This window comes from Eretmochelys imbricata, chromosome 18 (assembly GCF_965152235.1).
Source record: "Eretmochelys imbricata isolate rEreImb1 chromosome 18, rEreImb1.hap1, whole genome shotgun sequence".
In the NCBI taxonomy this organism is placed as follows: Eukaryota; Metazoa; Chordata; order Testudines; family Cheloniidae; genus Eretmochelys; species Eretmochelys imbricata.
In genome coordinates this window covers 15961487-15989102 of record NC_135589.1, presented here as the reverse complement: position 1 = coordinate 15989102, position 27616 = coordinate 15961487, and the positions used below count along the sequence as shown (strand labels likewise).

The window sequence follows — 27616 nt, the reverse complement described above, 5'->3', positions numbered from 1 at the left end:
CAGCCCTTTCATAGGGAGACTTTAACCTCCAGAAAATTAATAAACAAACAACAGCTGGGCACGACTGACCTAGAGTAAGATATGGAGATGCTGCATCCACTCAGTGTCCAAGATGGGCTTGAATTGGAATCTCAGATCTGAACCCCCTTCCATGCCATGAAGTTCAGCAACAACCTTTGTCCCTGTTCTTAGATGAGATCCTTATTCTTGGTGAAAAGATATGGACCAGAAGTTTTCACAGGGCCTCTCTGATTTCCTTCCTCCTGTTTCAAAAGGGGCTATGCAATGTAGGTACCCAGCTCCCATTTACTTTCAGTGGCATATTGGTGCCTAAATCCCTCAGGCTTCTTTGAAAATTCCGGCCATGATAGCAAATAGTCAAAGGTGTAGCTGGAATGAACAGTTTGCTAGCTGTAATTTAGCTGATAGGCTAAATTACAGCATGCAACTGAACTGCAAGTCAGGTTGAAAAATCAGAGTCTGCTCATATATAATTTGCGAACAGAGAGGAAGACGAAGTTCACTGAATAAACAAGTTCTTATGAATAGTTAGTCCTGCTCTCATTTCAAAGATGTCTGCTAAACCTGAGTACGTGGGGGAGTGTACCTGGCAGCCGTGACTCTGACACTAATTACTTGATGACAGCGGAATGCACGAACAATATGGAAAAATGATGCAGGATGCCCGCACTTTGGCTTACAGTACAGACACAAGCATTTTACAAGTGTCTACCTGGAGGGAAGGTGGGCTGCCGGAATAGAGCAATTCTGTGGGAGTGAATTCTGTCTGTGGATCATGCCCCAACAGAAAATCACCTGCAAGCATTTGTTGAGAAGATAGAAACATGGATTTGGTGCCAAGGTTTTCTGAGACACTGCCCTCCCCCTTCAATTCCACAAAACATTTGTCACTTTCTGATTGATTGCTGTGTAGAGGCTTGTAAATCTTCTATTGACTCATGATGTTGAAATAAAAAGAATGGTGGTGACATCATCTCTCTGATCAATGGATGGATGTACCCGGGTGCCAGGATTCATGCCTGGGGGGAATAGCTTTCTGGATATGCATCAGCTTTGAAACAACATTCTTAATAACCACAAGATGGAATTCCATCAGACTCGACTCAACCTGTCATCCTTCAGAAGGAGATGAACTGAGTTCCAGATAGTTTACTTTCCAGGGGTCTTTCAGATGAGACCTTACAAAATGTGGTCTTCTCTCAGGGTGGACATAAAGATAGGATTTGCCCTGATGTCTTTAGTCAAAAATTTCCAGCCCCTGCTTCCTTCTTCTACTGCTGTTGTGCGCTGTGCTATATTCCAGTTATCTAATACTGTCCACCTCAGGGGGGCTGCATTTTTGGCAATGTATTTTTGGATTCTTCAGGGTGAAAACAATCTGTACATGTAAGACAGTTACATCGGTCTTATTAAAATAATGCACAGGGGCAGTACTCCAGAAAGGGCTTGTTGTGTTAGACAAGGTGGGGGAGGTAATATCTTTTATTGCACCAACATCTGTTGGTGAAAGAGACAAGGTTTCGAGCTCCACAGAGCTCTTCGTCGGGTTTTAGGCACCTAAATGAGATGGAGCAGTGAGCAAACCTGGATGTTTTGTCAATGTCAAGCTATTTCCTCTCGGGAGCAAGAACACTGCAGATATTGAAGCATCCATATCGATTTACCCTGGGTAAAGCTGGCATGTCTGATCAGTACCACTCCTCCATATAGCATTGCAAATGTACACAATGCTTAGCAGACATAGACTGAGCCCTGGTCTACACTACAAAATTACTTCAGTATACCTACATTGCTCAGGGGTGTGAATGATCAATAATATACTGACCTATGCACCTGTGTAGACAATGATATGCTGGTGGGAGAGCTTTTCCCAGCGACTGCCTCTGATGGAGGTGGAGTTATGAAGCCAATGGGAGAGTTGTCTCCCATCAGCTTAGAGCGTCTTCACCAGACAAATACAGCGGCGCACCTGCATCGGTGCAACTCCGCCCATGTAAATTTCTAGTATAGACCCGCCCTAAGCAACATTTCCTGAATGGAAGATTTTAACTTTGAAACTTTGAGAGACTTCTCCTTTCCTCTCCCACTTGTTCCCACTTTGTCCCTTTCCCACTCTTCATTATGTTGTCCGATCTGCTACTAGATAAATCGCTATTTACTTGTTTCAGACTCAAATGGACTCTTAGTGGTCTAGGAGTCCTGTCTAATATCCTTTAAATTCACTGCTGTGTTTTACTGGTTTCCTGGTCCACACCCTGGCTTCCACCTATTCGGGAGGGGGAAGCAAAGCGCAAAACCACTCGCTTCTTGGATGAATTCCCAGGATTGACAATAGACACTTTTTTCAGATTTGATGCATTCTTTCCAGTATTTCCTCTCTTCAGCTCTTTCATTAACAAGTCTAAATTCCAAGGCATGACTCATTAATCTCTGGGCTGTCAGTTTGCTCTGATGGGGGCTGAGAATACTGGGGCTAGAGATGGACTTGTATTTTCTTCTCCTCGCTATGATGGAAATTTGCCAGACTGACATGCAAATGGATTGGGACCTCAAAAGTCAACGTCCATTTGTTCTTGAAGGGGGGGGATTGGATAGCTCAAAAAATTTGTAACAAAGGGGCCACTCTGCCTGCCTTTACAATGCAGCTAAAAATTCAATCCTAAGTCAGCTGAGTATCAGCCAACAGGTGAGGCCATCTGCGGGCTGTTGGGCAGGCAGCCTTTGCAAGATGAACACGGAAGTCTTGCTCTAGCTCCCAGTAAACAAGGGGCCAAATTGCAAAACTCTCCATCAGGACAGACCCCATTTCTTAGAATACGGAAGATCCAGGATTGGAACTGGTAATGGATAAGATCCCTTTTAGCCTCTCAAAGTAATCTTTCCCGTTCATGACTGAGGCATGTTGGCAGGGAGTATTATGTCGCTGAGAAGTCTTAAGGCACTTCCCATAGTGTGTATGTTCTGTGCTGTATAAAAGGGCTTCATTGCTCATGGCTGTCAGTCCTGGCATCTTTCCTTACAAAACACCATTGCTGGGGGGGGTTAAGTTAAAAAAGATGATGGACCATTTCAAATAAGGCCATAGAATCTACCTCTCCATAACTCTGCATGGAACCAACCACTCCCACCAGAATGTCCTATCCTGCCATAGGAAGGCCGAGAGGGGTGCCATCCTGGGGCTCAGAACCATAGCACACAGGACAACCATCCTGGGGGGCCCCTCAGAACTTTCACATAGAAACCTCATCCTCACCAGCATGACATTTATGGCTTGTGAGGGTGATTTTTAGTCCAGGATCAAAATGTCAACCGTGGCCCAGAAGGTGGAAACTGTATCCGCTGCTTGTTAAAAACGCCATGCAACAACTTCTTGGAGGTACCCATTTGTGATGCACATCTTATTCTATTGGTTCTATAAAATCCAGGAACTGAGCTACATGTTCTTGAGCACCATCGACTGGCTCTTTATCTGTTAACTAATTATATGCCTATGTACAGGCACAGAGCCACTCCGGTAATGCTACTGACATGTCGGATGCCAGTGAATCCTCTAGTGCTATGGCTAGAAGGAGACTTGTCCAGTAGGTCTTTGGTTGCTTTTTATTTGTACTGGACTCTCAAAAAGGTTGTGCGTGTTCTTGGAAGCCTGCTGTTAGCTTTCTGTCCCAAACAATGGGGTGAGTTCCCTTCCCCTTCCCCACGCAGACCCAGATTAGTAAGGGACCTAGACATTAACACATCCTAATCAATTTGCCCTCTCCTTTTTGACACTGCATTCTAGCGCTTCCCAGAAAGTACGTGGCATGGGCATTAGGGATTAGTGTTTAGTCTGGAGAGCTGGGGGTAGAATATTAACCTCTTTCCCCACCTGCCTACCTCACAGAAGTCTTCTGAGAATTAATTAGCAAAAGGTTGCAACAAAGCCCAAAATAAACGCTAAGGGCCTTATTTTCCCCATTTGGCCCCTTGTGTCGACATTTGCACCTGTGCAAAGTGGCTACTCAATCAGAGTGGTAGCATTTCACACCTACTTCATGCTCACTCTGTGCAGGTGTAAATGATGACACAAGGCGGATGGCAGTGGAGGATCAGACGCAAAGGGTTATTAACTGCTTGTTGCAGAGATAGCACAAAACATTGGTTCAGTGTAGCTCCTGTCTGAACAGTGGCAAGGTTGAAAAAATTTCCCAGTGACAGAATGATAAATATATATATCTATATATACACACACATGCGCGTGCTGTTTGGAATCCAGAAGACATTCTGCACCAGGACAATTTTGTAGTCAGATTATAGGCCTGACCCTGTCTCTTTAAATTCAGCCTTGTTAGCTCTAAAAGAATGCACATGTGTAACTGGGGTTGCCTCCAGTGGACAGTAGCAGTAATTTCCCCCAAGCCCATTTACTTATCAGCACCAGGTAAAGCTATAAACATTCAGCTTTGTCACTTGGTGCTAAGTACAAATGATTTGCAGCCTCCCAGCCGAACAAGAGGGGGGGAAAGTGATGCCACAGGCTGTACGTGGCCCCCTGTGCCGTTGTGTTTCTTTGAAGCCAATCCATCGAGGCCATCTTTGACTCCGTGAAATAAAGCAAAACCAACGGACTGGTAAAACACGGGTGGAAACTGGGGTCAGGTCAGTCATTCTAGAAGAAACCTGCGGGCTTTTATCAGACTCCTATTTGGCTGCTTGGCTGGCAGGGGGCCAGGTCTAGCCAGCTTTATTGCTGGTTGGGAAGTTTAGGGAGAAGATCCTGTGATCGCGCCAGTGAAAATTCAATTTGAATGTGAAATGTCGTTTGTATTGTAGCACATGTGCCCGCACTTATATGTACGTGCATATTCCTCTGCACACATGCTTGTGGGTATACATATTTGTGCAGGCATTATATCACATGCGTGTGCGTACATTTGTGCATGTACACAGGCGACATGGCTTGTGTATCCATGCACGTGTGTGTGTGTGCATGAGCATGTGTGTGCATATGTCTGCCGCTAGGATTACTTAGGTGTTGGTCCTTATGGACTTGGCAGTGAGCATTTTATTCCTCGCAGCGACTCTGGGGCAGAAGGATGCTGTAGTTCCATCTCCATCGCTGACTGGTGGGTGACTTTCATCAGGTCATGTCACCTCTCTCTCCCAGTGTTTGGAGACTGATGGGTGAAATGCCCTTTAGGAACCCAAACCATGGTTGCTATTTTAAATAGCAAGGGGTTCTGGCTTTGGGATTTTCTCTTTTCTGATGTCCAGTGTTAATTTTAGACACATTATGGCCCAGGGGGATTTGATCCTGATATGGGAAACTCTATGCAGATTGCACATTGGATGTGCATGAATGTAACAGGATGTTGAGCCAGGGCTAGGAGGGAGAGTGTCTTGCTGGCCGGTGTTATGCAGACCTCCTCTCCAGCTCTGCCAATGCAGTTTGCTCCTGATGTTGCTTTGGTGGCAATGGGCCTTCCCTGAGTTGCTTAATTGTGCAATGGGTGTGAAGTGTAGACAGCAGAGAAGCCCCATCTCCAGAGGTCAAGCGAGAAGCCAGTGTTAGAGATTCACTACACCACATGGAGACCCCGCAAGTGCTAGTTCAGTAGGAAATAAAGATTCATGCCTGGCTTGGTGCTCAGAATTATTTCGGGTGTCCAAATGGACTCTACTTATTATCTCTATCCTAGAAGGACCCAGCCAAGATCAGCACCCTATCCTGCTAACCCAGGGTTCCTGAGACTCAGTCCAGCCCTAACCATTGGACCACACTGCCGCTCAACACTCTGCACCTTCCTCCCACATTGTTCTTTGCATTAAAGCAATGGAATTTCTTGTGTTTAACAATTTATTATTTTTTTTATTCCAACTTTTCATAACGCAGCTTCTGCAAGCTGCAGCCTGCAGGCTCCCTCTCTGCTCTTATTATCTGGTCTGGAGTCCTTTTCCCCACCCTCCCTCTTGACCTCTGCAGCCAGCCCTCCATCCTTCCACAACGAAAACTGCCCCCTCACTCATCCGAGCTTCAATTTCTGACTTGCTCTTTATTGGAGCTAGGCCTTGAACTGCCAAGTTCAGTTCCATCTGTGAAATAAATGTCCTGCAAAGTTCAGGGTATTTAGATCCAGGGGGTTGATTCAGGCCCCCTTTACTCATTAGGGCCCCTGTTGGATACCAAACAGTAGCACAGTCCGAGTTTAGGATTCTTGTCAATGGATGAAGACACACAATGACATCCAATCTTTGTTCTCGTTTCTCTTTAGATTCTAGAATCTCCAGATCCTCGAATCACAGATCCGCGGCGCACCTGGATCTCATTTGTACATCGCCCAGACGATGGCAACAACTCCAAAAGGAAATGCAAAGGGAGAGACAAGAAATTAGTAGGTTACCGCTAGATATGACACCGCATCACAAAAATCTGTGTTCTGGGCCCAAAATTTCCCCTCGTACGGCTGTTGTAAACGGTGCTCTTTGTGTGCCTTCCCACCCCAGAGATGGCTGCATTTTAGTGGTGCTATATGTATATTATAGTTTGTAAAGCGTTTTGGGAAACTAGGACAAAATGTGCTATATAAATGTAAAGCGATAGTTGTGTCTGTATGCATGAGTGTGTGTTTGTGTATTCATATATGTGTTTATATATACTGCTATTCTCAAAAAATCTTTTCAAATTACCTATTTCTTGTGCTGAGACTTTCCCTTTAACTGACAGGTGTTAAGGATCCATAACAAAGTGTTTTAGCCTCCACAGGCACAAGATATAGCAGTATGACCTAGTGGATAGAGCACTGGACTGGCAGTCAGGAGACCTAGGTTCTATTCCTGGTTTGGCCACTGCTGTTCCGGGGAGCTTGGGCAAGTCTCTTTACTGTTCAGTGCCTCAGTTTTCCCATCTGTAAAAAGGGGCTAATGATACTGACCTCCTTGGTAAACTGTTTTGAGATCTACTGATGAAAAACGCTGAATAAGAGATGGGTATTATTATTATTTTTCAAGGTTGATGTGTTAATCAGTTTAGGACCCAGGTCTCTCACGGAGACCCGCTTCCAGGGGTACAGAGTAGTTATTTCTTCTTTCCAGGAGCCCTAGTTGACATCCTTGACAGTCGCACCAAATGCTCAGCCTCACGTATTTATGCCATCCTTATGTCCTTGCCATATTCTTAGGCTTGGAAGAGTCGATTTTTATCAATAAATGCCAGTAAACGTCGATTTCACCATTCACATGCAGATCGAGGGGAAAATATTTCCATCCATCGTGACTGAAATTTACAGATAGGCACAGTCAGAAAAATGCCACTTGAGAACTAGTCCCACCTTGACGTGTATGAAACGTATTGTCGTGCTGGTGTTAGCAGGGTGCCCGTTAGGTAGGTTTGACTTCTTGATCTCAACATCTACTGCCGTGAAATAATTATCGTTGGGCCCTCTCCGCGAAAATTGAAATGGAAATTGATTAAAAATTCTGCCAAGTCTAACTGATTTTATGTATCTATGCAATAGGGTGGCTCTGCTGCTGCCCTAGGGAGCCAGCAGGTGGCGCACATGGAAATTAACAAACCCAGCCCCCAAAAGGCTGGTGACATGCTACCATCAGTGATGCTGGAAGGTGAAAACAGAAGCAGCAAACCCAAGTGTCCCCCGCCCCCGGTCCCCAGAGACCCAAAGTAAGGGCCTGGCCTTGCAACCTCTTACTCGCATTGCTACTCAGGGGAATAGACCCCTGGGTGGCATTACCTGCTGGGCAGAGAGCCAGCACGAGACCTAGGTGCCACATCAGACCTTTACTTGAACCTGTCGTGAAGAAGGTCTACTCAGGTGACTGGTAGCTCTGCAGGATGTAGCTCTTCATTTCCAGGGGGCTTTTGGTGTGTTGTTGAGAGTTACTGCCTGGATCTGATTCCCATTGTCTTGGCTCCTTCCTTAGCGTGGCCTTGTCGGGCCCCCTGGGCCGCCGGGCCCCCAGGGACCTCCAGGAGCACCAGGGGCTGAAGTCACCCAGGAAGTCCTGCTGCAGGAGTTCAAGGAGATACTAAAAGGTAAAGGCGCTTGGAGCCGCATGTCTGTCTCTCCTTCTCGCCCGCAAATGTGGCACTTACAGCAGAGTCCCAGGTTAGCAGGAGCTCTTCTTGTTAAGGCCCCGTTTCAGCACAGTGCTTAAGTATGTGCTTAAATCCCATTGACTTGAGTTCACAAAGCCAATGGGGATCTGGGCAGGTGCCCAGCTTAGCTTGTGTGCGGAAGGTTGCAGGATTTGGCCCAAGTCGGTCAACCTTTCCCCCTCTTCCCATCAATGATACTGGGGAGAGGAATGGCTTAGGATGGTCCAGTTAAGTGTAATAGGACGGAATGAACAATATTGCCAATGACACGTGTCCATAAATCAGGAGACAGGTGTAAACATCATAAGACTGGGGGGTGGGGGAGATTGTGAACGCTTTTTATTCACCTTCTGGATTTGGAAGCATCAGGGTGCAGTGGGGTCACATTTTCAAGTTTTAGCCGTGCAACCATGAGGGCTAGAAACATACTTGTTTATCAAAAAGGAAAGCGCAGATTTTCCCATGATTCCAAGAAGGCCAGGAACTGGTGCTTCAGGAACAACTCCAAACATCGTGAGATTGGTGCTAGAATCATGAGAGTTGGCAACACAGAGCTAAGCCAAGTACCTTTTTAGGCAGCGCAACTGCAATAAAGTTCCAGAGTCAGATCTTTTAGACTGAAATGGTCTGTCCCAAGGGGAGTAGTGAGAGTTCCTTAGACTGGGTCATTTAAATTAGGACTGGAGAAAGCTTTGGAGAACACGTGTAGGGAACAATGTATGGACTAGAAGATGTAAGCAGGTCTGTCCATACTGGCCACGTTAGGGCCTCTTACTGTTATTTATTATTTGTATCGTGCTAACATCTAGGACCCCATTGTGGTAGATACTGTATAGAAGAAAAAGATGGTCCCTGCCCCAAAGAGTTTATAATCGAGTTTAAGACAGGAAACAACAGAGGGTTACAGATGGATCGGTGGGGGAGCACAAGGAAATAAGACCATGCCAGGCAGTGGTCTCAGCAAACTAGCTTCCTAGCTGTTGTCAATTTTTTTTGTAGGCATTATGATAAAGGGGGGATCTGAAGGTGGGACAATGAGGTGGCTTTGCAGATATGTTTGAATATCATTGGCTGCCAGCATAAAAGTGCCTCAGTGTAAATAAATATTAAAAAAAAAAAAAAAGTTTTTATTAAAATTGTGTAAATTAGAAAAATGCTCTCTCCTTACTGCTTGGATTGCTTTGTCCAAATCCAAGCTGGCCTCCCATTCAATCTCTCTTCTCTTCAGAAACCATTGAACGGCGGGCATCTCTGGCTGTCTCAGCCCACCCCAGCCAACTGCCCCCACTCCTGCTGTCATTGGAGGAGACCTCGCCCTACAAACGGGTGGAGGAAGCGTTCCACTGCAAACTGAAAGGGCAGGTCATTGTGGACAAGAAGACCCTGGTTGAACTTCAGAACTTCCAGTCGGTGAGCCAATGCCACAGCCTGCACTTGCACTGTCCTACTCAGCTCTTCTGTGATGCCTTTTGCCCGCAGGGCTCTTATGGAGAAAGGGAGAACTGATTCCAGGAACCCATCTTAGGCCTGGCTGCTGGGAGTGAGCACTTGTCTTAACAGCTGGTCATGGTTGGGAGAAGTAGCGTCTTCGTCCCCACCATGGCCAGTTCTACCCCACTGAAATTAATGGGGTGTTTTGTCATTGACTTCATAGTGAACAAGAGTGAGCACTATATCTGCTTCCTGAGTGCCTACTTTGATCCTAAAACTCCTCCCCTTGCTCACCTCCTACATCCAAACAATTGTCAGTTAGGTCCCCATTGTAGAATCTTTATTACAGCTAATTCTGTTCTGTTCTCTTGTATCTAGGTTCTTACACCATGCTCATCACTGTAGTCTCTGATTGCCTTCCAGTAGTTATTATAAGGGTTTGTCTGCACATGGAGTTATTTAAGACTAGCTATTCCAGATTAACTCCATGTGTGGACACTCTTATTTCCAAATTAGTTAATCAGGAATATCTGTTCCATATTATATTCATATTTTACCCTATCCCGGAATAACTTTCATGTGTAGGTAAGCCCGAAATGGCAGCAAGGACCTTCCTGCACGTTCCAGGCCCCTGGTGTGAATGTATGACTCCAGCAGTTACAAAAATCAGCATTTGATGTTTTGTTCGATGGGTCACACTTTAGATTAAGCTCCCATTTATAAATGGCTTAGGAAGAGTCACTAAAGGGTTAATCAATGTGATAAGGATAGTATAGATATGAGCAGCATGTTACCGATGGTTACAAAGCCATCAGTAGGAGGTGCTATTGATGGTTTTAAACCAGAGTTATAGGCAACCTGTTGGCAGTTGATTACCCATGTATTAAAACATCTATGAATCCTTTATACATTATTTGTAAATGGAAGGGTAATGTAAAGCTTGCCTGTTAGCTGCAAAGGTGGGAGAGAGTGCTAATTATTCTCATTATTACAGCTGGGCAAACTTGATGCAGGCACAATGGACATGCAATTCCATGACGCCATTTTTAGAGTCATTTTCCAGAGCCCGACCGAGATTTTTAAGCATCTTAACTGGCAATAAGTAGGGCTGTTGGTTGCCATCAGTCACTCAGTCAACAGTCAGGTGTGTTCATGCTGTTAATTAGTGACTGTGCTGCACCCCAGAAGTGGCTGCATTTGCATGGCAGCTGTACAGACTCCTGTCTATGAAGGGGCCTATCCAACAGATCTTATTCAGATGAGTAGTCTCATGGCTAATTGGACTCCTCAGGGCTGCAGGATTAGAGACACAGGTTGTAGACCTGCAGTGGGGACTTCTGAGGCAGGGTGAGACAGCTGCCCAGATTTTCTGTAGGTGCTGGCACAGAAGCAACATTGTACTTGAAGTGTAGGTTGTACTTGAAGCATCCCAGCGAGAGAGAGGTGCTGCCTTGTTAATTAGGAGTGAGAATGTGAATAGATCTCTTAGCAATCAATGTGTGGGCTGGGGCTTCCCAAGCCTTGTTATCAGTGCAGTGAGTCTGATTGCTCCTGGCTCCAGAGCTGATGTGGGAAGGCTGGTAGGTCAGATGGGCCCCTGTGTGCCAACGCTTCATTTCCGCTTCTGGACAAGAAGTGCCTGGGTTTAGCTTGTTATCTAAGGCAGTGTCTCTCAACCAGTGGTACGTGCACCCCTGAGGTACGCAGGTACCCTGAGGTACGCAGAGGTCTTCCAGGGGATACATCAACTCGTGTAGATATTTGCCTAGTTTTACAACAGGCTATATAAAAAGCACTAGCAAAGTCAGGACAAACTATAATTTTATACAGACAATGACTTGTTTATACGGCTCTATATACTATACCCTGAAATGTAAATACAATATTTATATTCCAACTGATTTATTTTAAATTATATGGTAAAATGAGAAAGGGGGCAATAGTTCAGTAATAGTGTGGCTGTGACACTTTTTTGTATTTTTATGTCTGATTTTATAAGCCAGTGGTTTTTATTGAGGTGCAACTTGGGGGTATGCAAGACAAATCAGACTCCTGAAAAGGGGTACAGCTGTCTGGAAAGGCTGAGAGACATGGCTCTAAGATATTGCTCTTGGTGATGGCGGACACTCTGAGAGCATCATCTCTGGGGAAGTCGGGGTGAGAAGAAGGAAGCCTATTGTCACTGATTTCATAAAACTAAGATCTCGAGGGTTTGATGCTTACCCAATTAAAGTGGGGAGGGAGCAACTCAGCTCCTGACCCAAAGCCCTTTGAAGGTCATGGAAAGACTTCCATTGGTTTCACTGGGCTTTGGATCAGGACTTAGCTGTTCTAAAGTCTCCAACACTGGAGAGCGTCTCCTGACCTGGGGTGCATTCAGAGGGCAGCAGGGCTTTCTTCTCCCTGAGGCAGAGACTTCATAAGTCCCATCCCTCTGTACTATAGCGATTCCCCAGTGATATTCCCCGGTCTTACTATATCCTCTCCCCTCACACACACACACACACCTGCTGCTGCTCTTACAGTGCCCTCAATCCTACAGCATCTGAGATGAGCGGGTGGTATTTTTTCCCCTCCCTCTGAGCATTGTCTACAATGCTCCAAGTACTCTGCTCTCCCAAGACCATTGCCTCCCCTGGATGCGTTGCTGGGTGGGATCTGAGTTACTACAGAGAGTTCTTTCTTGGGTGTCTGGCTGGTGAGTCTTGCCCACATGCTCAGGGTTTAGCTGATCGCCATATTTGGGGTCATTAAGGAATTTTCCTCCAGGGCAGATTGACAGAGGCCCTGGGGGGTTTTCGCCTTCCTCTGAAGCGTGGGGCACGGGTCACTTGCTGGATGATTCTGTGCACCTTGAAGTCTTTAAAAAAAACATGATTTGAGGACTTCAATAGTTCAGACATAGGTTAGGGGTTTGTTACAGGAGTGGGTGGGTTAGATTCTGTGGCCTGCATTGTGCAGGAGGTCAGACTAGATGATCATAATGGTCCCTTCTGACCTTAAAGTCTATGATTCTATGATTTTGCACAGGGAAGCTTAGATCAGGCACAGCTTGTAGTGTGCAGTGAAATTCCGGCTTTACGTCTGATTTGACTGAGATCCAGGGAACATCGCTGGAGTGATGCCAGATGCACCAAGGCTAAGAGGGTTCTCAATGTGATGAGAAGCCTTGGGTAGGTCCAGGAGGAATCCTGGTATCTCTCATGTTTTGAGGTCAGGCTAAACTCATTCTGACAGCTGAATTTTAACACTGGCTAGGCAGTCAGAGGGCTTTGCTGTGACTGCTTCACAGACTAGTTTCCGTGTTCTTATTCTAAGAATCCGTCAATTTAATTTTTAAAAAGAAAATCTTTCCATCAGGCAGCACCCAGCCCACATCTTAAATGATGCTTGATTCCCTATTCCCACCGGCAAGTAAATTACACAGTGCGTGTGAGGCAGGGGGAAAGAGAACCTGAGCTTGGATTGTGGAGGAGGGCTGGCACTAGCTTGTTATTTACATGCTTTGGGGCTGCTTGTTGAAATTAACTGAGAGCAAGTTGCAAATTTCTCGCGGATTACTCCCCGCAGCAATTATGGCAGCTGTGAAATGAGTTGTGCTAATGTCAGGCAGCGAACTCAGCAGGGAGTTATAATTGGTGTGGCGTTTGCTGAAGCATACTGTCCAATGAGTCCTCTTCCTTCCAACATTCCAGATTGTCTGTTTCCCCTCACAAAGAGTAACAAAGCCGCAGAGGACATGAAGAAACAGGAATGTTTTAACGGCAGTAATTTACTGGTGCCTGCAGTTGCCTTCCAAATTCAGCCAGTGGTTTTGGAATTAAGTTGCTTCTTCTGTTAGTTTAATTGCTTTAATGAGAAAGGAATGGAGAAACTCCCTGGCACAGTTCTACCTACACACACGGGGCCTGACTCTCCTCTGCTTACAGGAGTATAGGTCAGGCGTCACTCTGTCAAAGACTACGGGGCCACATTGAGATAAAACCAGCAGCAGAGAGAGTAAAGCGCTTTGAGAGCTAGGAAATGCAAGTGACTCGCACTTGAGAAATGTTGAGAATGATTTTTATTTCAGTTGGTATTTATTTTCTTTCTGTTTAAAAACCATAAGAAGAGCTCTCGGGCTCTGTGCGCTCTGCCAGGGATTTAAAATGGCCACCTCCAATGCATGTTTCAATCAACTCAACCCTTCTACCACACAGCAGCTCTTCATACAAATACCAGCATATCCATATGTCTGCCACCGCTGTGTCACCTCAAAGATGAGGCCAAACAAACAGGCCCTGGAGTGCACTGGAAAAGCTGGGGGCGGGAGGGCATTTGAGGTCCCTGGGGTGCTTACAGAACATCCTCTGTTGGACAGCTCTTCCTTGTTCTATGGAAGGGGATCTCACATCAGTGCAGTGATGGCAACTTTGGCAGTGTATCATGGGAAGAGAGACTTTCTCTAAGATAAGTCTACTAGTGTAAAGTCATAAGCATAAATACCAGGCAATTCAGTTCTGTCAAGGTTCCTTAGTTCTATGTGGGTCTGGATGTGTGTACAGATAACTTAGATGTGGTACGTGTATTTACATATATAAGCACCAGGACACTCCAGCAGCTGTTCTGCCTGCTAGAATTGTGCAATATAAACCTTGCAGAGGTAGTGGGGATAGCGCCTGTCCCGACGCGTTTAAATTTCACATAATGCCCTTGTGGTGGAGGCAGAGTCTCTGAGTAATTTGCTTTGTTGGCCCATCAAAGCTGTTTCTGATTCTCCCTGACTCCAGCCAAACCGATCTTGAGTGGGCCAAAACTAACAATAAACACGTCGCATTGAGTTTATTTTAGCTTAAATCAGATAATCCGCTGTGAGTCTGACTTGAGACCACTTCCTTGCGCCAGGAGACGCTGTGCTTCGCTCGAGTTTTGCCTGCTGTTTTCCTCTCGGATCCAAACTCTGAAGAAAATTAAGCTAAATATAGATTCCGTAAGAACTCAGCAAGGCTGTGCAGTGCTGCTGGCGTGAGAGAATCAGTCCTGTCTTATCAAAGCCTAGAGTGGTAGGAAACCTCTGGAGGCCCTGTGTTATTGTCTCCTCTGTGTCTGCATCACAAAACCCACACACAGCTTGGCACCGCAGAGACCCAGGACTGCCGTAGCGGGGGCAAGGCTGGTCAGGAGACTCGGGAGCACTAGGGAGTCCCAGGACTGGAACAGTAGGGGCACTGCAAGTTCAAGATGTCAGTGCTTGGCAGAGCGAAGGGGATCCAAGGACTGGAAGAGGGGGCGGCAGTACTGGTGTTGGAAGGGGGGGATGCAGTACTAGAATAGCAGAGAGTCCGGGCCAAAGTGCATCAACAGAGCTGCGTGGGGGAAACCTGCACAGCACTCAGCTGCCTACACCTGATACTGGCCAGTTCTTTTAAATCCTCCCCTTTCCTGGGCATGAAATCCACACAGAAGGAGAGCCCTGCCCATGATAGGATAAGTTTCTAGGGAGAAAGGAGAGGCCTGACAATCCCTTCCCAACCTTCACACTCATCTGCTCCTCGCTCACACACACTTTTTCTCCTTGCGATGGGTAGAGATAACGATGGTTCTGATTGCTGGGGGATTTTGTTCAGCCGTTCAAGGTTTGCTGTTCTTTTTTTTTCCCCTATAGCCTTTGGCCAAAGGAGCTTTCCTCCGGGGAACAGGCTTGAACCTGGCGACTGGGCGCTTCACAGCAACGGTGTCTGGCATCTACCAGTTTTCAGCCAACGTTCACATTGGTGAGTGTTGTCCACTGGAACCTCTTCCAGTTTGGCATGGTGAGGGACTCTGGAGCTCCTCAGACTGCCTCATGGAGGCTATTCAATCTGAAGCATGTGTAACGACCACCCATTGGCATGAGTCGTCAGTATCATACAGACCTTTACCACTTGAGCTAGCAGAGTAACTCCATTAGGTGGCAGCAGCAGTAGGGTGTTATCCTCTAGCGGACCAGCCACTAATGGTATGGGGGGCGTGGCATGCACTTTGCCACTATATTACATAGGGGTTACACCATGTCAGGGTTCCTTCCCCACTCTGAACTCTGGGGTACAGATGTGGGGACCCACATGAAAGACCCCCTAAGCTTATTCTTACCAGCTTAGGTTAAAACTTCCCCAAGGCACAGATTCCTTTCTTGCCTTCGGATCACTGCCACCTCCAAGTGATTTAACAAACAATCAGGGAAAGGACCACTTGGAGTCCTATTCCCCCAGAATATTCCCCCAAGCCTACACCCCCTTTCCTGGGGAAGGCTTGAGCATATATTCTCACCAGTTGGTTACAAAGGGACTACAGACCCAAACCCCTGGGTCTTAGAACAATGGAAAAATCAGTCAGGTTCTAAAAAAGAAGGATTTTATTTAAAGAGAAAAAGGTAAAAGAATCACCTCTGTAAACTTGGGCTGGTAGTTAACCTTACAGAGTAGCAGAAAATTCAAAGAGCACAGAGGAACCCCCCTCTAGCCTTAGTTTCAAAGTTACAACAAAACTGGGATAAACCTCCCTCTAGCAAAGGGAAAATTCACAAGTTGAGAAAACAAAGATAAACTAATACCCTTTGCCTGGCAGTTACTTACAAGTTTGAAATATGAGAGACTTGTTTAGAAAGATTTGGAGAACATGGATTGATGTCCGGTCCCTCTTAGTCCCAAGAACAGACAGTCCTCTCTGCTACCATAGGATGGTGCAGTCTAACGAAGGGATGGCATTTCATAACTCTACAGACATTTTCCTGCCTGTCTATAGGTAACTGTGCATCAGACCTTTACGTGGTTTTTGGTGCTGGCTGGAGCTGGCTGAATTATTCAGAGTGAACAATTTCCCTGTTGACTCTCCAGAAAGCACAGTGTCCATGGACAGTAGATCGCAACCTTGACTCATTTTTTTGCCAGTTGGAATTTTCTGGCAGGGCTTTCGTATGAATGTGTTTTGCCCTTGGGGTTGCTCAGGAACTCTTCTCTGAGAATAGCTGTGTGAATTCGCTGTCTGAATGGCACAGGACTTTCTCGGACTGGGTGGCTCTAACTCTTTACCAGCTGTCCTGCTGCCGCCCAAAATAAATCTCGTTTCTTAATCAGCCAAATCTCGGTTATGGGCCCTAAATTCACTTTCGTATGAAGAGAGCTTGTCCTCCATGAATGATTGTGGAAAGCATGGGCTGGGCGTGTGCAAACAGAGTCAAACACGGCTAAATTGAAAGGACATTCAGAACCCACCAAAATGTTCACTGATGCTTTTTCCTTCTATTCACTCAACAGTGGTAAAGGGCAGTTCAATGAGAAACCGGGGGGTACTTCTCTTATGGAACCATGACATGCTGCTTACAGCCTAACGTGATTGAAGATTTGCCATGTTGCAGAGGGAATTTGTTTGTTTGTTTCTTTCTTTCTTTCTTTTCATGGTTTGCTTCTTTCCAAGACCACAGTGAGCTGAAGAGCAAAGTGCAGCTCCGAGCCAGAGACAACGTCCGTGTGCTGATCTGCATCGAATCCCTCTGTCATCGATACACGTGAGTCACTGCAATGCGGTTGTTAACCTGTCACAAACTGCCCCTTTCTCAGCTACTTTTGGCAAATGCCATGGATACCCTCTGTGAATGCGGGACAAATCAAAAACCTACTGGACCAAACATCTCAAAAGGCCCAGGGTGTTGATCCTTTCAAATTCAATAAACAGAATGGCTATTACCCCTGGATCTCCTAACAAATAAAGCACTCATCCCTCCTCTATGCTGTCAGGGTTCAAGGCTATGATGAGCTATGGCAATGTTGTCTAGTGCCTGGGGGAGGGGACACCAAATCGGGACTGGAGTCTTTGTGGGCTAGTTAATGAATTTGAATGCATGGACTCTATGAGCAATGGGGCCAGGATTTTGAAGTCGATGGGAGTTTTGCCATGGTAATGAGGCCAGGGTTTCCATATTGCTGCTGTGTGAGATGAGACAAAGGAAACTGACCTTCTTCTTAGCCCTATGGCTTTTGGCCTCTCTTCAGGGCTGGGGTGAATCCATCCATGTGGCAGTTTTAACTGAAGCTGCCTGACTTATTACCTGATCTGCTCGTTAGACAATAGAGGCCTTTGATTTTCATCACTGCCCATGTGAGACCTTTACAAGCCCTCAAGAAATTCACGAAAAGGCATTTCAGACTTAGATGAAAAACAGCGAGAGAGAGTTTTCTTGAATTGGCCCTAATAAAAGCAGTGAGAGGAAATTTCACGGGGAACTTCGGCCCAAGTAAACTTGGCAGGTGGACAACGTAATATATTTTGTACTTGCCCACAAGGAGCATCAGCCTTGCTGCCCTACCAGATGAGATCATAGATATAACATGTTGCCTCCGTTACTGCATGGCACTCTCTCTTGGGATGGCTGAAGGGTGTGTTATTAAAGCCGTGGGATACTGCTCACCAACCTCTCCCTCGGTCAGAAAGGCAGCATTCCAGCAGCAACCTGGGGCTGCAGAACTCGGCTATGCAAAGCGAGATCACTGTTAATTTTATAATGCCATGGTTGCCCTTCTATGAAAGCTCTGAATCCAAGGTCACCTAGCAATTCATGAGTATCTCTAGGCTGCACTTTATAGTCACTCAGAACATCTCAGCAAGGCTAGAACTCAGGTCCCCCTGTTACAAATATTGAGTCCCCTACCACCTGAGTAAGCAGAGAACCTCTGTTAGTAGCATAAGGGCTGATACACAGGTAAGCAGTACGAACACCATCCAGGAGAGGAGCTTCCCCCTTCAGCTTCAAAAACATGATTTTCTACCACTTGAGCCACTAGCTGGCAGCACTAGTAGACTCTTTTCTTCTTCTGTGGACTAGTCACTAAAGAAGGACAAAGATCCATGATCTTCTAGTGTGGGTTATATAAGCACCTACGCATAAACATGCCCCAGTCAGAACATTCATGGGTGGTGGTTGTTGTGGCAGAGAGAGTTGGTTTTTGTTTCCTCAGAACTGAGAGTGAATTGCTGGGCTGGTGCCTTTTCCCATTGATCCCCAGCTTTGCTAGCTACAGGAAGGCTTTTTGCCATTCCATAATTGCTGAAAAAATGTATGCTCCACCCTATGAGAGATCCTGACCAAAAAAACCTTCAAACAAACTTTTTTCCTATTGGATTGAGGTGCCCGGCACCAATCCGAAGCTTGTGATCTTGAGCCGAGAAAAAGTGACTTTGATCTTTAAGACTAATCGCTTAGGGTGAAATTCATCCCTGTGCAGGTCAGCACAAGGGCTATGCCCCACTTAAATCCTATTTTGAGGACTGATCCTCTGCAGAGGGGTACATTTCATATGAATTAGGGATGCTCTAGTTCAACCAGAAGCCATGCCCTTGATGTAGGAATCACTGGGTGAGGTTGTCTGGCCTGTGTTACACAGGATGTCAGACTAGATGATCAACATGTTTCCTTCTGGCCTTAAAATCGATGAATCCTGGGTGATTAGCTGACATGAAAGCATGTTTCCTCTTTCCCCACCATGCACACGGAGAGGTCCATTCATCTTCATCTGTATCCTTGGGCATGGGACACTCCAGGAGGCAGGATAATGGATCTGATGGACTAATTATCTGACTGGTTTAGAAATCCTTGTGAACTAGACTTCACCAGGGATGAATTTTGTGCCCAAAGAACCCCCTGGGAAATAGGATCCGTCTTCGAACAGAAACTTGGTCAGGCTCTTGAGCTTTGTGTACATTTTCCCATGAGCTCTTACTGCTTGTCAACGGATGGTGCTAACCATTGTGTGTACCTAAGTAAATATTCGGTGTGTCCTAGACAAAATGGGCTAGAATTGAATTTGGCCGAGGGTGCTGAGCCGAGAGAATGATATAAAAGTGTCAGAAAGATACTGTGTTTCCAGGAGGCAGAAATGAGATTATGGGTCTGAAATACAGGCACTGCTGTGGCTTTTACAAGTTTTATTAGCTGTAAATGGAGTTCCTTCCCTGCCCTGCCTTCAGACAACCCACACCCACAAACTGCTTCCTAAATGTAATAACATAAGTGCCCTGCTAAACCCTGGGGATGTACAAGTTGTCATTATGGTAACCGACCCAACCCACGGGCCTATCAATCTTTCCGAGGAAAGCCTCCCACAAACGCATCCCTCAGACTTCACTGCACATGTGCAGAGTGGTGCTAGCATGTTAATTTGGGGTCAGGGAGACTATGGTTTTATTATTTCACCTGCAGCCCATCGGGATAGAGCTTAGCATCTCAATGATGCTGTCCTTCAAAATGCTAGACCGATCAGGAGGGTGGGTGGGTGTAGAACAGAAGGTGATAGTTCCTGATGCTAAATGTGCCAGGACCTCTATAAAAGCATGTCCCCCCCCAGGCACCCATGGTCACTGGGATAAAGACACGGAGAGACCCCGCCTTGCAAACTGAACCCCATAACTCAGGGTGAGCACTGAGTTTTGATATGGTGCCAATGATTGTTAAATTCAGTGGCCCCCTTAGTATATGCCAGGCCAGGGAGGACTTACAAGAGATGTCCTACTGTTCCTCAGCGACCGAAATAAAAACCCATACCATAAAAAGACTCTGGGGTAGAATGTTCTAATATGCCTCAGTGATTTAGGAGTCCACGTCCCATTTTCAAAAGTGACTTTGGAGCCCACGTCTCTCAGAAAGTCAATGGACTCCTGAGGGCCTACGTTGCTAGTACGCCGACATCGCCCCTAGTGAAGAGCATCAGAAAAACAATGACTAGAATCTGGGGTGGGAGGGAAGTGCATATACACTGTTCTCTTTGCAGGATCAGGGCCAACGCGTGCGTACAGACACAGGCTCCGTTCTCACCAGCTAAACGAGTCGCCAAGGCCCTTACAACCATTATCTCTGAAAAGGCAGGCTTCTCCCTAGGGAGCTCGGACAAACATACAAACAGGCCTGGCATTTTGCCCGGCAGAGGGCAGTGCTGCTTCCCGAGGGCAGCCAGTCCCTTTCAGGGTTCGCTCTGGTCGCTTTTCACCGTCGGAGGATTCCTGTTTAGAACTTTCCACGGTTGCTAGACCCGCCCCAGCCCACCTGCACTATTTGCCCCAATTGTAGCGAGACTTGGGCAATTAGAGCACTGAAAATGTGTCAATAAAACAACGTTACGGGCGTGACTTAAAGCCACTAACGCCGTTAAGCGTGTTGCCGAGCTGGAACCTCCACTTTCCCTGCCCTGTGCCTGGGATGGTTGTAAATGGGATCGGCCTCGCCTCAACTTTATTAGAGAATTAAATTGAAATGAAGCCTCGTACCATAAATACCAGGTGTCGGTCCTGTGTTTCATTGGGCTGTGGAAAAGACTCGGTTGGTGCCCAAGTACCCATTAGTAACCAAGGTAACGATGAGTGCAGAACGCCTGCTGACCTGCTGGAAAGGCGAGGATCTTGCTAACCAGGGCAGCGTTGTTTTGCGGTCTGCTGTAGAGTGGTCCTTGGTGATTTCAGGGCTCAGAAAAGTGAGGAGCTGATGGGGCCTAAATGAGGGATGAGGGGAAATGTTTCCCCCAAATGTTTTACTGGCCCACTCTGGGCAGCTGCAGGACTCAGAGCCTCCCACTTCTGGACCCACTCCCCACACTTTTTTGTATGTGGTTGCGTGACCTGAACCAGCTAGAATCAGGCATCTGAGCAAGCTTTCTTCATAAGTGCTCAGTGCATCTCTCTCCCAGCCTGCAGCTTAGCCTTAGGGTGACCAGATGTCCCGATTTTATAGAGACAGTCCTGATTTTTGGGTCTTTTTCTTATATAGGCTCCTATTACCTCCCACCCCTGTCCCGATTTTTCACATTTGCTGTCTGGTCACCCTCCCTGGCCTCTCCTTGCTGTCTTACCATCCTCTCCCTACTAATTATATTTTGGGTGCAGGACTCATTCCCTTAGCCCTGAGACTCTTATGGGCAGAGACTGCCCGTCACACTGTCTCTCGCATACTTTTATTAGGTGGGAAAATGTTCCTGATGGAAGAACCCGAATGGTGGCCAAGGTATTTTTCAATGGAGCCCTCAGCCAGTGGGTATCAGTGGTATCATCTGAAACTCTCAGCCTATTGGTGTTGCTCTCTGAGGGCGAAAGGCTATTTTTACTTCCACTATGATGCTGGGGTGCCAGTTGTTCCCATGATTTGCTTTCTTAATAGTGTGGCAGAAGATGGATCTGAGGACTTTATCCAATGCCCCATTATCATGGTATCTGAGCCTCACAATTCTTCGTGCCTTTACCCTCACAGTGGTACCTTGGTAAGGTATGGAAATAGGACTATCCCCATCTTTTCATCTCCAGCACAGTGGCTTGCTCTGGGTCGCGCAGGGCGTTTGTGGTGGAGCAGGAAATTGAACCCACGTCTTCTGAGTCCCCACATCAGCACCCTGACCGCTGGACCATCCTGCGTCTCTTGGAACAGCTGAGTTCCATTTCCAGTTTTAGTTCCAGTTCCTAGTGCACATGGGGCTGTCCTGGATTTCCCCAGTCATGTTTTCAGTGGTTTTTAAACTAGAGTGACTAGACAGCAAGTGTGGAAAATTAGAACAGGGGGTGGGGGGTATTAGGCGCCTATATAAGACAAAGCCCCAAATCTTGGGACTGCCAAATCTCGGGACTGTCCCTATAAAATCGGGACCTCTGGTCACCCTATTTTGAACTGAGCTCTCCTTACTCAATGTCCTTTTTGGATTTATTGGGCCCAGGAGACCATTATCCTTGTTTATTTAAAAGGCTTGATAGTTTCAGAGCCACAGGCACTTGGGCCTGATTGTCACTTAATGCCTTTTAGAGAGGGGAAGACAGATAACCCATTTGTAAAAATTAAAAAGGGTGGGGAGCTCTCCTCCCTTATCAGGTTCTCCACACTCCTGACTGCTTTGATGAAGTCACTTGTCTTGAGAGAAAACAAAGTGCTTTTCATCAGGGAGGCTCACTCACCTCCCTCAAGGACCTTGTCTGTCTGTCTCTCCACACTACAGCATCAGCCATGCGAGGAGCAATCAAGTATTGAAAAATGGCTGTCAACAGCAGATCTCTTTTGACATGGCTGTCGCGAGCAAGGCTGGTGCAAGGCTACCTTGTTTTCGTGGATTTTCTTCTGAGAGCTTAGCCAAAACATGCCACAGACTAATCCTTCCCCCAACTAGGAAATTAGGCCAGATGTCATCGAGAGCACTGCAACCTTCTAGGATATGGCGCAGCTGTCTTCAACTGTAATTTATGGCCACAAGCCCTGGTCCTGCAAAGGGGAGCCACGCAAGGCAAGCAGACCCATCCACACATGCAGTCCCACTGAGGCTGGTGGGATGCCATGCTTAGCGTAAGGGTCCTTTTTATAGGACTGGAGCCATAACATGGTGAGGGCCTTTGGCTCTAAGTAGCAGCTGCCATGACCCCTGCCTTGTTCTTGCTTAGTCAGAACTGATCGAAGGCTTAATCACCACTCCGTAGATTAGATTAAGATCCTGTAGGGCCATGTCCACTAGGAGGCAGAGCTGTGTTTCCACTGGGTGTCTACCATGGCCCTCTTCGAATGGTGTTGAAAACGGTTGTCCCATCAGGGTCGTTCTACAGCAAAGCCTGGCAAACGCCAGGTTCTAGCAGAGGCTGTTCTCGCTCTCTGACAATGGGTGAGGACCCGACTGTCCCTTGGAGTGGTGAGAGAATGGGAGGAGGGGTAGGGGAGCTTTTCTGTCATTATGGGACCTGTTCGGACGAGCATTCTGCTGGCACTGGGTGAACTGCAACCGAAGCCAGCCTGTGGAATTTGCTAGGGATGCCTGCTTATGCAGTCATTTGTTTTAGGGAGCTGAAAGAGCCTCAGGGCTTCCAGCTGAGACTGGGAGAGAGAGGGAGGGTGAGAGAGATTAATGAAGGAAAGTTCCGGCCCAGGTTTGGCATTTGGTAGGATATGACACACAGAAGTAACTCCCTAGTCGGCTCTTGGTGCCAAGCGGTTTGTGCTCTCTGGGCCAAATAGTCCCCTACGCAAGTTATCTCCATGTCTGAGGGCTGGAAACGCCACGTGTAGGCACTCGCTGTGTTTCTTCACCACCTCGCTGTGGAAAGGAGCGGGGTGGGGTTGGCCTCATGGGGGAAGAGACTGGAGGTGCTACCCACTGAACAGGGAAGATCTGGGAGGATCCAGCCAGGTGGAGGCCATGTGTCTCTGTCCTGCTTCCTACCTCCATGACATGCTGTTGGGATGGAGCTGTGCTCCTGTGGGTTATCCCCGTAACCTCCCCTCAGGGAGTGTTTTAGAGCATGCAGGGTGACATGGAGGGACAATGCTGGCTAGGTGATACAGAGCTTTCCAAACAGGCTCTGACTTATTGGCACTCAGAGGATGGTCTGGCCCTTGGAAATGATTTTCTGTCCATTACGATTGGGCCTGTTAAAAACACCAGGCCAACACACCCCTCCCATCCAAAGAGCAGGCTCCCACTACAGAGCACTCTTTTCCATGAACATACTTTTCTTTGTGACCATCATGCCTACAAAGCCATTAATAAACAAAGAGCAATAAAAGGATGCCATAGAACCTCCCACCCATAGTGCCTGGCAAACTTGACAAGCTGATTGGAAGCAGAGTCACTTCACTCATCACTGAAATGCAGCTGGTTCTTGGGTGGAAGGAGGCAGCAGTTTAGGAGCAAACAGCAACACTGCATGATGGTTCAAGAGAGAGGAACAATAGTGTTTCCAGTGGAAACCACAGGGGGTGTTTTCAGATTTCATCTGAAGGATGGCACCTGCAGCTCACCCCCTTCTCATTAAGGTAACCAACAAACAAACAAATGCCAAAACAAAGCTCACCTCCCTTCTTACTTTAATGTTACCCCCCTTCTCTGCTTCTCTAACACTACTTTAATGTTACCTCAGTTTCCCGATACTGTCTGGGGCTTCGGGAGAGTATGTTCTATCACCTTAAAAGTGTCTCCATTCTTCCTAAAGAGGCTTTCTTTCCTGGAAACACTCCCTGCATTCAGGGGATCGGCCACTTCTTAACCTTACATGTGTTCCATCACCCAACTTTGTTTGTAGTCGATAAAAATAAATGATCATTCAGACTGCAGTGACCAGTTAGTCTAAATATGAGCACGTCACTGGTCCTTTACGAACTTTGGAGTTGCGCATTATCCTCTATTTCAGGGCACGCTTCATGGACTCTTCTTCCTCTCTTCTCCTTGGTCCACAATTCATGTCATTCCTTTTTTGATGTGTTTTTTTTTTTCTTCACTAAACTTCTAAATTCCCGCTTAGTCAAAGGAATCTTTTTATATCAATGTCTCCATGTTTTAAAGCATTTTTCACTTCCTTATCTGCCACTTCTTTACCAGGTATCCCTACAAATGCTGGAATCCTTGGTAGTAATATGTTCACCCGGTTCACATGGTTTTGATGTCCAAACATCCTAACTATGTTGTCAAAAACAATATTTCATTTATTAGATCACGCCTGCTTTCTGAGGTACCCTGGGAATGGCCAGAGTTCCTGGTGACGAATCTGAAAAGATAACATCGGTGATAGGCCGGATATCCCTTATCTAGTTCAGTGCTAACATTAGTCCCACCAATTCAGCTATCATAACGGCTACAAAATTAGATCTTCTTTTAGGTTTCTTAACTCCATTCTCAGGGATGCAAAAGGCTGTTCCCACTCAATGTATTTTTTTCAATTTAGGATTCGCCTGTGTGTGTGTGTACATACGGCAATGGTGACTTCATTTGCCATATATAAATGGATACACTTTACCTGCGCAGTTGTCCACAAATATCGAGGTGTATTGCCCAGCCTGTATGTTCAAGACAAAAGGGGGGAAAGGAATCGGATACGGCTACCCAGTGTGTAAGGGAAAGCGAAAAGCAGCAAAGGCTGTTGTTAGGCTGGACTCGGGACACCAGGACGGGGTGGTTTCAGGGAGCTGCTCAAATAAGCTTTTGTAGGTTAAAACCCACTTCATCTGATGAAGTGGGGTTTAGCCCACGAAAGCTTATGCCCAAATAAATTTGTTAGTCTCTAAGGTGCCACAAGGACTCCTCGTTGTCACGCCAGGGTTTCTTGCAGCTCCCTCTGAGGCACCTGGACTAGATGGACCACTGGTTTGATCCAACATAACAATGCCTACGCCAACACTGGTTCCCCGCCCCGGACCCCGGGAGTGTGGAAGCTCTTTGAGAAGGGGAGGACTGTGACTTAAGCTGGACGTCTGTGTTTCTGCGAGGGTGTTTAGCTGATGTGACGAACTGGCTGAGTTAATGTGTGTATTCTGTTCTTCTTTGGCTGCTGTTTAGATCTTTGGAAGTTATTGCTGGTCTGGAAAGTAACAGCAAGATCTTCACTGTTTATGTGCATGGGTTGCTACAGCTACAGGTAAGAGGGCTTGGAAGATAACGATGATACAGTCCGCACTCATTCAGGACGCAGTGCAGTTGTAGTTGTTTTGGTCCCAGGATATTAGAGGGACAAGGCGGGGGAGGTGATATCTTTTCCTGGGCCAACTTCTGTTGGTGAGAGAGACACGCTTTCGAGCTTACATGGAGCTTCTTTCACTCACACACACACACACACACGCGTGCACGCACACAGATGCACACTTTTCTGTCTCACGGAGTATGGTGGGATCACAGAGACCCAAAGCCATTTAGGCTCCTAGCTTCCTTTGTGGAGTTGGGCAAGAGTGCTTTATAGCATGGGCGCTGACTTCGTCTCTACCCAGGGGGTGCTCGACCCCCCACCCACCCCCACCCCAGACCCGTCCCCACTCCACCTCTTCCTCCAAGCCCCTGGCTCTTCCCGCTCTGCCACAGGCCCAGCCCCCTCCACCCCTTCCCCCAGGCCTCCACCCCACCTCGCCTCTTCCCACCCAGTTATTCCTCTTCCCCTGAGCGTGCCCCATCCCCGCTCGTCCCCCTCCCTCCCAGCGCCTCCTGCACGCCGCGGAACAGAGAGCGGGAGGAGTTGATCAGCGGGGCCAGTGGCAGGTGAGAGGCATTGGTGGGGGGGGCTTGGCTGATGGACTGGAGCACCCACGGAGTCAATGCCTTTGCTTTATAGGCATTATTGAAGTAAGATTCTCAACTCAACTCCCTTCCCCTCCCTTTCACCCCCGATGTCGTAGGGAAGTGTTATTAACTTCATTTTAGGATTAAGGTTCCATGAAATTAAATGGTCACCCAGGGAGTCTGTGTCAGGGCTAGAAACAGAAACCTGATCTCCTGGGTCCAAGTTCCCAACTTTAACCACACAATTAATCTTCCTCCTACAAAACTGTGATATTAATAATAGTAAATACATAAACTCTTCATCCAGCCATTTCACAGGGCTTTACCAAAGTGGTTAAGTATCATCATCCCGATTTCATAGAAGGGAAACTGAGGCACAGAGCGCCACCTGTCCCAGGTCACCCAGCAAGACAGTGGCAGAGTAAGGAATAGTCATCTGATTGGCACTTGGCTGCTCTAACCGCTGGACCGCACTGCTTCCACACTCTAACCATGTCAAGCCCAGAAACGTGTACAAATAGAACTGAATAGTAACAAGCTAGAAACACAATGCTGCAATGAAAATATTTGACCAGCTCCCTGAAACCACCCCGTTCTGGTGTCCTGAGTCCAGCCTAACAATAGCCTTTGTTGCTTTTCGCTTTCCCTTACACACTGGATAGCTGTATCCGATTCCTTTCCCCCCTTTTGTTTTGAACATACAGGCTGGGCAATACACCTCGATATTTGTGGACAACAGTGCAGGAGCCCCCATCACCATTCAGAATGGATCGGATTTCATGGGCATGTTTATGGGCGTCTAACCTGGATTCCCACCACAGGTTGGGTGGGGAAGGACATGACTCAAGGAGCCTTGCAACATACATCTGACTGAAGAACCCTTTACTCTGACCCGAGAGGACTGCTGCCTGTTACCCATTGGCATCTATTTTGAATACAGTGAAGTAAAGAGCCTTTCCTTCTGCAGACACTCAACTTGCTTTTCAAAGGTTGCTGCTTTTAAATGTCTACATCAGTTCTGCCTACAAATATATTTTAAATAATAATAATAATAATTAAAAAAAGA

The 27616-nt window shown here is 46.8% G+C and overlaps 1 protein-coding gene across 1 annotated transcript in view; it reads left to right on the top strand.

The window, feature by feature from the left end:
• Nucleotides 1-27353, top strand: part of C1QTNF12 (C1q and TNF related 12) — a 36943-nt gene extending 9590 nt beyond the window's left edge. The window contains exons 2-8 of the mRNA XM_077837501.1: nt 6273-6392; nt 7939-8050; nt 9342-9523; nt 15189-15297; nt 16979-17069; nt 25840-25918; nt 27255-27353. Coding sequence (XP_077693627.1) covers nt 6273-6392; nt 7939-8050; nt 9342-9523; nt 15189-15297; nt 16979-17069; nt 25840-25918; nt 27255-27353 — 792 coding nt within the window. The remainder of the gene's footprint in view (nt 1-6272; nt 6393-7938; nt 8051-9341; nt 9524-15188; nt 15298-16978; nt 17070-25839; nt 25919-27254) is intronic.
• The last annotated feature ends 263 nt before the right edge of the window (nt 27354-27616 follow it).